Raw genomic sequence first — 11,470 nt, 5'->3', positions numbered from 1 at the left:
GAGTATAAGAAGCGCAGGTGAAAAAAGTCCCATTGCTGACCCATAACAGCAATGGAAACAATCAGCAGAAATAGGTGGAGATCTATGTTCCCATCTCTGGCTTCTGACACCAGTAATTCAAAGGTCTGAGCTATTTTTTATGCCATACTCAGACAGGTCATACTAGAACAGCATCTCTGCCAAATTCTATTATTTACCATTTCAGAGTGACAGAGTACTAGAGAAAGCTTAGTATGTTTCAGGAAACTGAATAAATAAACAAAGGAGGGTATTTTTACGTTTATACTTTTTGTTTGTTTTAATGACTTAATATGGCTAAAGTGTAAACAATGTAGTAGCATTTACCTGACTGCAGATTGCCACTATTTTCCCTCCATTTTCTGGAGGACTCTACCTACAATGCACAGCAAGACCCAATTTAACCTGATGAACTGATGGATATTTCTGAAGGGCTGAGGAGAGAAAGGAACACTTGTCTCTGTACTGGGAGAAGCAGTAACTGTAGTTAGTTGTAAGAACAGAGCACCCCTCTCTCTGCTCTGCCATGGAGAAAGAAGGAACACCTTTCCTGCTTCCAAGGAGGCACATTCCCTTTCTCTTTACTACTAATACAGGACTGTCCAAGGCTTCAGTAGTCAACCCTAAACCTGACTTTTCAGTGGACTGCTCTACCTGGAACCTAGGCTATCCAAGCCTGGGCTGCTTGCAACCCTTTCATACCCTTTAAGAAGCCCTTGTAGGTATCCACAGTGCTGGAAGATTAGCCCTTCAAGATGTACTTGCCCCAGGGTTGTGCAGAGCCTGTTAGCTGGCTGTGGTGGCACAAGCACTTGCACATGAAGACTTTGCTGACAAACATCCAAGCATTTAAAGGTGGAGGATGGGGAATAAACATCACAAAGCTTTTATATTACCCACATAAGACAGGACACTTTATTTATACTTTATTATTAGTATTAATTAGAATAAAAAATAAGCTATCCAATAGCAAAGACACGCACCACACCTCAGAGACTCGGGGCTGCCTGTCCAACCAAAACTTTTACTTCTGGCTCCATGTCTCCTCCCATTGTTATTAGCTTGGCTGCCTTGGCACTTCCTTCTATTCTTTTTCTTCTTTGATCTTCATGGTAATTTCCTTGGCTTTTGCAGTTCTTTTCTTTTTGTTTTTTCTGGGAAGGTTGGTGAGGAACTCTGTGTTTGTAAATGGGTCCCCCTGCCTCAGTTTGCTGCAGAACCAAAAGGCTTAAAATGAATCATCAACATATTTCTTGAACAAATGTATTATTTTGGTCTCTAAAGCTTCTGATTTTAATGAAATGCTTCCACTATAAGATGACTAAGCAGTACAGTTTGTTCACTGTCCTGTACAGGAACAGTTGTACCAGTATAGATTATCTTCTGACCCAGTATAACCAGCTCCTCTTAGCATGTTCAAACTGTGAACTTTTCAGGGAAAAAACATGGTATTACCCAGTAGCAAAACTAAGTCATCATTTTAGGAGTGAAATGATTCTGTACAGTAGCCATTGGATGTACTGAATTTACAGTTTCTTAAGGAAGAGATGCAGCTACTTGTTTAGGTACTTGTATCTGCCAGAAAAAGCAAATAGAGATACAGCCTGATCACAGAGGAAAAGCCTCCTCAAAGCCTAGCATTTCCTTCACTGAAATGCAATCCAAACATTAAAAATATAAGTATTACTTAGTTGTATAAAACATTAGATATCATAGAATGGCAAGTGAAACAGGGCTTTTGTTTAGCTGTCTTTATTTAGGCTGTATTTTATCCTCATGCTTACCCCTCTTTACTACTGGAATACCACAGGTGCAGTATGCCAAAACATGTGCTTATTTCAATGAAGGAAACAGCATCTTTGATAGTTTGATACCAGAAGCCTGCACATGCTTATGTGCTAATGCTGAATTTTGGCTTAACCACACTGTGGTAGAAGAGGAGGATCACAGAAACATGAAGGGTAAGACAAAGTGATGGTCCAGCCCTAGACAGCAAGCGTGTGACAGCAGAGCAGGAGTTGTAGTACGGAAACAGTCATGGAAATTAATACTTTAAAGCCCAACCTGTTCAGTTTTGGCTCTTTGTAGCATCCTGGTTTCCGTTTCCGCTTGGATGAGCGCCCTGTTGCTCCTTCTGAGCTAGAGGGAGACAAAGCGCTGGCATTGGTCAAGTCCTGCAGTGGTCTTGTCGCTGCAAGAGGAGACATTCACACAGGTGTTGATCAAAATGTTTCCAAATAATCTCCAGATATCCTAAGAAATACAGCTGCCACATAGAGAAGCGCTGCATTACGACGCTTCTCTGAACGCTATGCAATCCTGAATCTGGTCCTGTTCCCTCTAAACCCAGGAGACCAGTTTTGTCTAGCAATCCCAGACCTGCTCCTCAAAAGCCAGATTAGGTTCCTCACTGTAAAACTACAGGTCACTAATACTGCTAGTATCGTTGTGCCCTGGCATAGTCTTAAAAATATACAGAAATGATAGTTCTAATGCCCAGAAACTTACAGCCTGCAGGAGAAAGCAAGCTTATGGAAACCAAACAATGAGACTTCTATCAAGACACAGGGCCATGCCAATGTTCACTGCAATTTTCAAAGGGAAGTTTGCAAAAGGGGGAGGGCAGGAAAATAAACTTCCTCTCTCACTACAAAGTGCAGCTCACTCTAGCTAGAAAAGGCCTGTTTGTCAACAGTTACATGAAGGAAAAAACCCCACAAAGCAACTCTATATGCTATACAGAGTATCCAGTAACAGCAATCTCAAATAAAGGTTCAGCTTAACTACTGTATTACCAGCCAAGGGGGACACCCTCCAAATCCTTTATTTTTAAATAAACAACAACCAAACCACACAACACAAAACCAAAACAACAAGGGAAAAACAAAGAACCAACCTCCAAACCAACACATGCACACACACACAAAAAAAAACCACCAAGAGAATTTAGGTAACTTCTGATCATGAATTTCTATTTAAAATACCACCCAGAGGTATACAGGCTGAAACTTTGCAGCACTAACCCTTCTGGATGGAAAACCTGCCATATTCATCATGTTCCATGCCCCAGTAACACAGAGGCTAGTAGGCAGGGGCAGTATCAAATTATACTTTTCAACTGCTTGAGTAATTGACTTTCTATCTTGACAGGCATGCCCTGTAGATAACAAAAGTCATGAAACAACTCACAGCATGTGCTCGTAGTTTTTTTCCCCAATATCCACACATGAATAAAGGACCAGAAATTCTTTCAGGAATGCTGATAAACTAGAGGCAAATGCAGCCACAGAAGTGACTTGTGAGCACAAGTGGAAGTGTACTGGTCACTGATCCTTAACTCTCAAAAAGTGGAGGTGAAGAAAAATACAAGAACTTGCTGTATAGATTTTTGGCACTCATCTCAAAAACATGTCCCCTCCCAAGCCTGGTACCTACCAGCTTCCTGTGAAGGTGAGTTCTGAGAATTTGTCTTCACCTGGCTTTTTTCCTCAGGTACTTCCTCTGCAGTCTTTTCTTTAGGTATCAGGAAGCTTTCCGGCCAAACAGAGGATTTCTCTGGCATTCTGTTGCCCTCAGTACTTAAGCTCTTGGAAACTGGTGCATCTGTAAGCCAGGAGCTGACAGACAAAGCTGGAGAACAGGTCACATGGGAGGATTTAAGACTGTATGAAAAGTCCGTATTTGCCATCTGCTCCTCCAGATAGGCATCTGGATCAGGCAGATCTGCAATGCAGGAAATCTTCCCTGTCAAAACAGTTTGCTTAGATGCAAGTTCTGAACTTCCAATGAGCACTTTGGCACCATCACTTCGTCTGGCCAGGGAATCAGTCTCTGGAGGTCTAGAGGTGGTGTTCTCACTCTGAAGCTTTGGTTTGGGACAGGACTCTTTTTCTGAATTGTTCATGTTGTGGTCAGCTTTAGCCTGCTCCTTTTCTTGAAGGCCTTTTGTCTTGTTCTGAGCAGCTACAATCATCTGAGCTCTGGGGATTTTGCTAGGTTTGCTCCCAGGAACAGACCTGCAAGGTACAATGTCACCATCTTCAAAATCTGTCTGGATACAACCCAAGTTTTCTGCAAGATCCAAAGGACTGACAATGTAAGTTTTCCTGCTACGTTTAAGAATACCTTGTAAATCCTTTTTGCTCTTCTCATTTACTCCTTGAACATCTATACATAGGCCAAAAACATCAACTTCATTTCTCTGATTGTGGCAACTGCCTTTCCTGACAGTCTTCCTCCTGCTTGTCTGGCTTTTAGGCTGTTCTTCAGCTTTCGCCTCTGCTGTTTTCACAGTGTTTGGCAGATTCTCTTGCTCAGAATCACTTTGCCTAATAATTCTAGTTTTTCTGTTGGTTTTCTGTCTGATGCTCTTTGTACTCACACTTGAGTTCTCTTGCAAAGCACAAGCACTTGAGGTCTCTTTCCTCGAGAAAAGTGAATTTTGTAGACTAGAATCAACTGGGAGAACTTCAAGACTTGAGAAGGTACAAACTGGGCTCCCTGGCAAGCTCTCCATATGCTGGATCTCAAAAGTAGTGTCCTTCTTAGCCTGTTGGAGTAAGTCACTACTTTCAGGACTGCACAGCCGTGCTGGATTCACCACATATGTTCTTCTGGAAAGGAAGACTTCAGCAGGAAAGCAGGAATGTTGCTCTGCACCACAGCCTGTGTTGTTCTTGTCAAAAGCCTCCATGCAATCCTTTTGCCTCATCTCAGAAACTTCAGACTCACTAGGACATGTTGCAACTTTTAGCTGAAGAAGCTTCTTAGTATTTTGAGCACTCCCTTCACCTTGAGGTCTATCAGGACTACTTTCTCCATTCTTTTTAATTGCATTTGTTTTCTTTTTTCCCATACTTGCTTTCTTACCAGTTTTTTTCTCACCAGGTTTACAATTACCTTTGTTTTTAGCCTTCACAGGAACAAACTCAGGGACTCTGCTATATGTGGGGTCCATTTCAACACCACGCCCAGTTTGTTTATCCTGTGACTGACCACAAAAAATCTCTTTGCCCAAAGACTTTCTATCAGGAGTAACAGTGGTTTGAGTAGGTGAAACCACAGAGCTGGGAGATTTCAGCTGTGGCTCTGTGTTGCTCTTCCTGGAGCTGCTGCTGTCCTTTGTGATACAGCCTTCAGCTTCCAGAGTGGAACTGGCAGGTGAGAAGACATCCACACCAGAAGATGGAGTGCTGCTTGTAATTAGGCTGTGATACTTTCTTCTCTGAGTAACATATCCTTGTGAGAGACGATCCAACAAATGCTTTGCTATCTCATTGCCCTCATGTGAAAAAGAATTACTTTCCAAGGGAAGTGCTGGCAAACTGTTGGGATTTTTTTTGGTGGTGCAAATGGCCTCTGTTAGAAAGACAAAATTCATTGCTAAAACTAAGTAATGCAGCAGGCAAATACCAGCTTTCCCATACCATTAAATGCCATGCCCCATACACTGCCACAAACCGAGAGCATAGGAAAAGCATGATTTTGTGTCTACAGGGACTTCCCAAACTTACTGTGTAACAGAATTGCTCAGCTGGCTCCCCTCAGAGCAGAAAGGCAGCTGGAAGCAAGACCCCTGAATCAGCCCTAATATTTAGGAATGCTCATCATCTGTACAAGAGTTATTTATATGGCAAATCCACAAGGAACAGAAGATGTGCATCAGTTAGACTGTACCTTCAGAGATTTCTGAAAATCTTATGTAAGCTCAGTGCCTATTACTCAGAAATAGGCCTGAAGGTCTTTTCCAACCTGTCTGACACTATGCTATGAGTGACCTCAAGCAACTGCAAATATGCCAAAATACCTCCACCAAGCAAGACATCCTATTCTGGGATACATGTAATTACAGTGATAGCAGCATCACTGAAGTATGTAATTCCTAACAGTCATTAGGAGCTGCTGGAGTGATAGTTAGGAGTTAACTGGAGCTATGGCACCACGTTCATTTCCAAACACAAACACACAAAGCCAAATCAGAACAGCAGAAGATGCAGATTTACCTCCAAAGATGCAAGAGCCAAGAAAAGCTTCCTCTGCTTCCATCGCTTCAGTGATCTTCTCATTCTTTTCCAGGGGGGACTGAGGCTTCTCAGCAGGCTGTGGTGGCAAAGTGTCTTTAGAGGCAATAGGCACAACTTCCAGGGGCTCATTAGAAGCATGACTCGGAAAATCTAGTGAGATTGTTTGTGCTGCTGTGGAAGTGCAACCATCACATGGCTTGGAAATGGGCACCCTCATTGGCATCCCTGTAGCCCTGGTGAGAAGGAAGAACAGTAATAGAGATGTTCCATACCCATGATACCCCAGAATCCAGGAGAATAGCTGCAGCTTTCAAGAGTTACTGAAACACATTTCTGAAGGCTTCAAGTGCTGCAGAACATACACTGCCCCAGCCAGGAGAGATTTCCCATTTTTGTGTACACACAATTCATAAGAAAGGTACACTGCTACAGACCCAGAAGCAGGAGAAAAGTACACTGAGGCAAAAAGGAAGGCCTTTCAGTGCACAGGTTGCAACCACAGGTTCACCTCACTGCAGAATACCAACAAGGCTGCTTGGAGACACATGTATGTGGGCAGCTCCAAGGGCACCCTCATGTTCAGAAGGGGGATGAGGAGCAACGGAATTTCAAATGTATTTTACGACATCCTGTTCTGACATTCTTTCCAAAACACAAGTTTACACCATACAAGCAGAAGACTATTAATCTTTTGTATGTAACAAAGACCAAAGCAGACAGCTATGGCACTCACTCGAGGAGATCTTGCAGTGCTCACCAGGTACAAAGGAAAAACTGCCTAAAAGCAATGTGGTTCAAAAAAAGGAGTGAAAATGGACTAGTTTATGCACAGACCTGGCATTAGGACAAATAAGACAAGGAGTGACTAACAGAAAGGCACAAAGTAAGGGAAAAGATCAAGCAGTGGTGGTAGAGAAGACCTCATGTAAAACAGACAACTGGGCACGTAAAACACAACGGGAAGTTTAGCATTTTGAAATTCAAGACAAATTTGGTGAGGCCCACCTCACAAGCTGAACATCTGCAATATCATTGGCCCAGCTATCTTCAGTTATGCTGCTCTTCTGGCCATTCCACAAGGGTGCAGATCTTGTATGGAACTGAAAAATGTGAAACAGAAAAATGGTTTAAAGCTCTTGCAATTCCCCATGCAAGCTCCAGCACAGAACCAGCAGGAGCTCAGATTCACCCTGGAAAGTATGTCAAATATTGCTGGTGACCCTCTCCCATCTAAAATGGCACAAATTACAGAATAAATTGCAGCAGAGTCAGATTCTGTCTCTGCAGGCTTAAGGATGAAGTTAAACTAGTTCAGATAATCTGAGAGTAGGAAGCAGGATATTTTCCCACCCACCCATGAGACAGGACATATGGAAAGTGTCCTACTCCCGATCCTAAGTTGCCATGGCAACACTTAAATTAAATAGAAGTTACAATCTGTCATAGCAGAAGAGCCTACTAGCAAAATACAGACAATGACCTCAAGGAAGGCAACTTGGGATAGGAATGTGCTGTAGCCTTTCCTATAAAAGTTACCCTGGAAATCATTAACACCAAGCTAAAAACAAGGATGTAACCAGCACAATTCAAGTAAGCCAAGAAAACAGTTGAAATATCAAACACTGAAGTAAGCAGGCAAGATAAAGCAAAAGCCAGAGACAAACCCAGATCCCTTCCCAGAGCAGAGTGCTCACATTTCCTATGGTTTACCTCAGACAGACGGGCTGTTTTAACTGCAGCCATAACGTTTTCAAGTTCTTTCATGGCATTATCCTATATTGAGGTAATAAAGAGTGAAAAAACATAAAGACATTAAATCAAAACACCTATTACAACAAGGATGTTGGCAGCCAGAGGAAGCCATGTTCTGGAGAGAGAACCCAGCTTAGAAGAAAAAGTAAGGAAATAAGTTGTGACATTTTTCATACTCAGGGCATGAACAATCAGGGACGGCTCACTTCTCCCAAGGTTGAGGTGACAGTACTGCATACTATGTCTACCACCCCTCCCAGTGCCAGCCACACTGTTAGTGCCATACCATGAAGGAGAGCTTATGCCGCAGCACCGCATTCTGGAAGTGACACTCCTCTACTTCCTTCTGTAAGATGGTCTTCTCCTGGGTGAGCTGTTGTACATTGGCTTTCATCCCATTGAGGGCTAGGGCCAGTGCTTTATTGTTGTGCTTTAAGGAGACTTTAATAGTGGAGGAGTTGTCTGTGAGGGACAGAGAAGTATCACACAGAATCAGCATCCAAGGTCTCATCCCTGCCTCCTCTGTTATCATACTTCTTCCTCTTCCCAGAATAGCTTCTGCCAGGCTCAGATCCATACAACTCAACAGCTGCACACAAAGTCAGCAATATAATTCCTTGCAGCAACAGAAGTCCCCAGATAACAGCAGGAAAAGCTTAATAATAACCTGCAACACTTCAGATGACACTCCATTTTGAGTGGGTCATGCTCAGCAAGCTACTGCTTCAATTCTTAATAAAAGATGGTGTGGTTCATGTGCTTCTGTCTTTGAACAAGTCCCTGTAGTTCTGAGTCCTCATCTCCATCCAAAAAGAGGGATAAAAAAAAACAAACCACTTTCCTTCACAGCAGCCCTTAAGCAGGTTTAGATCCATACTTCCCAATTTCAAAATAAGTAACAAAAATGCCTAGCTTTTTCAAGGTACTCCAAATTATCTCATTCATTGTCATTGCATTGTTTCCCCCCTAAAACTAAATCAAAGTTGGGCTGGGTACTGCACAGGATTGCAGATACTCTAAAATACCTTCCACACTTCTTATTTCTGCTGTTTGGAACCTGAGGACTCAGTTACCCAAGCACAGCTGCCCAATGCCATCTGCGATGCTGCTTAGCAGCCAGTAATGGCCCCAGCAGCTGCTCCGAAGATTTTGTGTTAAACATATCAGTCAGAAATACTTCAGACACCTTTGGGCACCTCAAGTGGTACTTGACACTCATTTGCAGGGTACCCAATTCACTAGAAACCCACAGGCAGAGAAGCAGCTGTTAAACATAAACTCTGGATAAAAGCCACAGCCAAAGGCATAGTTATATGCTGAGGTAGCTGCCAGCAAGGTAAAATACACTCACTAATGATTCTGGTTTTGATTTTTGATGCAATAGAGGCGTTCAACTTCGCTGTCTTCAAGGCACCCTTTTTCCTCTCCCACATGCGCTCTCTTACACCACTCAGGCTGAAGAACGTTTCGGAAGCCTCCCGAGATGCCATAGCTGCAGAGAGCGACACCGACCAAGGTTAGCACCGGCATCCTCCCCTCCAGCAAGCACTTACCGGCTACAACTCACACTATCCCCGAGAAGCACCTACGGCCTCGCACTCCCTCCCGCTGCAGGGCGGACCGAGGCCAAAGCCACACGGCACCGCGCCGCTCCTCGCCCCAAACCAGCCGTTCCCGGGCACGGCAGCCGCCCTCTTCGCCCAGCGTCCCCTCAGCACTGGCTGGGAGCGAAGCGGGACGAGCGGACTCCCCGACTCACCTGCGGGCTGGCTCAGCGAGCCCCGCCGGGGGCTGGCGGCTGCCCCTCAAGCGGCCGGAGCAGGGGAAAGAGAGGAAACCGATCTGCCCGCCAGGCGATTTTTGAATGCAACCGCTATAGCCGGCAGCCCGCCCCCCGCTTCGCCCCGCCCTGCGGCATGGCGGCGGAGTGCTCGGTGTTTGCGTGTGTCGGCTGTCCCGCCTGGGAAAGGAGGAATGGGACCTGCTGCGCACATACTCTCCATCCCTAGAGCCGGTTGCGGCGGGGCGGGGAGCGATTTTAACCCCCTCCCGTCCCTCGAGGTGCGGGCGGGCCGGCGTGTGCGGAGATCCCGTGGCGCTCGCGCTTCCGGGTAAGGCCCTGCCGCCATTTTGGGCCGGGCCGCGGCCGCTGAGTGGGAGCTCCGCCCTGACAGAGAGGACCGCGAAATGCCGCCTGCGCTGCGGCGGCCAGCTCTGGGCTGTCTGGAAACGACTGGCTTCGAGGCTCGTGAGGCGCTGCCGCCGCCGCCTTAGCCCGGGCGCGCAGAGCTGAAACGCTTCAGAAAAGCCCTAGGGTTGTTGAGATGGACAAATCTCACCCAAAAGTTGGAGTTTTGTTCGCCCGCATAATCCTGGCTTGCAGCTTTCACCTGTGAGAAGGTGGCATTTACAGTCTATTAAAAGGATTATTTTTTCTTAAGTAATTTACATTTCAGCCCAAGTTAATGCTTTGCTTTCCAGACACCTTTGAATTTGTTCCTCATGTGATGATGTTAACTGTGTTAAAGAACATGTGAGGAAAATGCCAAATAGTTTGAAGAACAGTGATTTACAATAGAGGTGCAGAGGGATTTTGCAGTACTAATAAGGGTGGTAAGAGCAGTTCTACCTGCTACCTTGCCCTTTGCAAGAGTCTTAAGTTATAATCCTATTTTATGTGGTATTTATTGATACATTTAGTGATGAGCATTAAATAACGCAAATAATTAAATGTATTCTTTCCAATTTACTAGCAGATTAACAAAACACCCCCTCCCCCCCCCATACCAGCCCTGAAGATTGGGCCTGCAGTGGATAACAATGCAGCAGACATGCAGACCTGTGTGTTGCTTTATTTCTTCCTCTGGGGAACCTGTGACTCCTTAAATGTGTTATGGTGTGGGGGAAGGACTCGAGTATCCTTCTCTTACACGTATTCTGTGCTCTGTGAATGACAAATTCCACAGTTTGAGGGGCCTAAACTTGCTAAGTTTACTAAGTTTATGAAACACACTGGTCAGCAAATTAACAGTGAACTGCCTAAAACCAGGGAGTTCCCCACACAGCCTTGTTTAAACACTGGAGATCTTTGCAGATGTCAGTTACTCGGGTTTTAAAAAGTGATTGGGCAGGTTTGTGGAAGTAAAAAACAATGAAGGGCTGTTGACTGCGGAGACAATACTTTTTGCTTAAGAAGGTCCTGAGCTGCAAATCAGTGGAGAACGGGGAAGGACTGAAAAGTTTGATGCCTACTGGCGCAGCTCTTCCATCTCTTCCGCAGATAGCCGCTAGTGGCTGCTATTCCCCGCCATCGGAAAAGCGCAAACACAGCGCCACCACCCCGCTCCCTGCCATGCAATCATACAGACGCATTTCTTGCTTTGTGGAAAATAGCAGAGGGCAGCTCACCCCAGGGCTCTGGACAGGAAAGTCCCTGTCTTCATCAGGGTATCACCCTTGCCACATAATAGGAGAGGCGTTCTGTCAGCAGGACTTTGGGGGAGTCCTGGCATGGCTGTGTTCACTTTGTGAAGGTCGCTTTTCATACTCACCTGGCCATACCAGCAGATAAGCCCTGAGCAGGTTTAACTGGAGGAAAGGCAGGCAGTAGATCTGCATTTCTCGTCTCAAACAAGCAGTAGCTGTACAGAGGATGCAGGGTTGCTATGAAGTTTGCC

The 11,470-nt window shown here is 45.0% G+C and overlaps 1 protein-coding gene across 1 annotated transcript; it reads right to left on the bottom strand.

The window, feature by feature from the left end:
- Positions 1-925: 925 nt before the first annotated feature.
- On the bottom strand, positions 926-9,824 carry LOC101868843 (shugoshin 2). The gene is made up of 9 exons (XM_013129895.3): positions 9,553-9,824; positions 9,145-9,285; positions 8,080-8,255; positions 7,752-7,814; positions 7,047-7,141; positions 6,021-6,274; positions 3,454-5,376; positions 2,083-2,209; positions 926-1,229 (listed from the first exon to the last, which is right to left on the bottom strand). The coding sequence occupies exons 2-9, from the start codon at positions 9,281-9,283 to the stop codon at positions 1,103-1,105; spliced, it is 2,904 nt and encodes a 967-aa protein (XP_012985349.1). The 5' UTR covers positions 9,284-9,285; positions 9,553-9,824; the 3' UTR covers positions 926-1,102.
- Positions 9,825-11,470: the final 1,646 nt, after the last annotated feature.

The sequence above is a fragment of the Melopsittacus undulatus genome, chromosome 8 (genome assembly GCF_012275295.1).
Source record: "Melopsittacus undulatus isolate bMelUnd1 chromosome 8, bMelUnd1.mat.Z, whole genome shotgun sequence".
Lineage (NCBI taxonomy): Eukaryota > Metazoa > Chordata > Aves > Psittaciformes > Psittaculidae > Melopsittacus > Melopsittacus undulatus.
The sequence above is the reverse complement of the archived record's forward strand: the minus strand, read 5'-3'. Positions and strand labels throughout refer to the sequence as shown.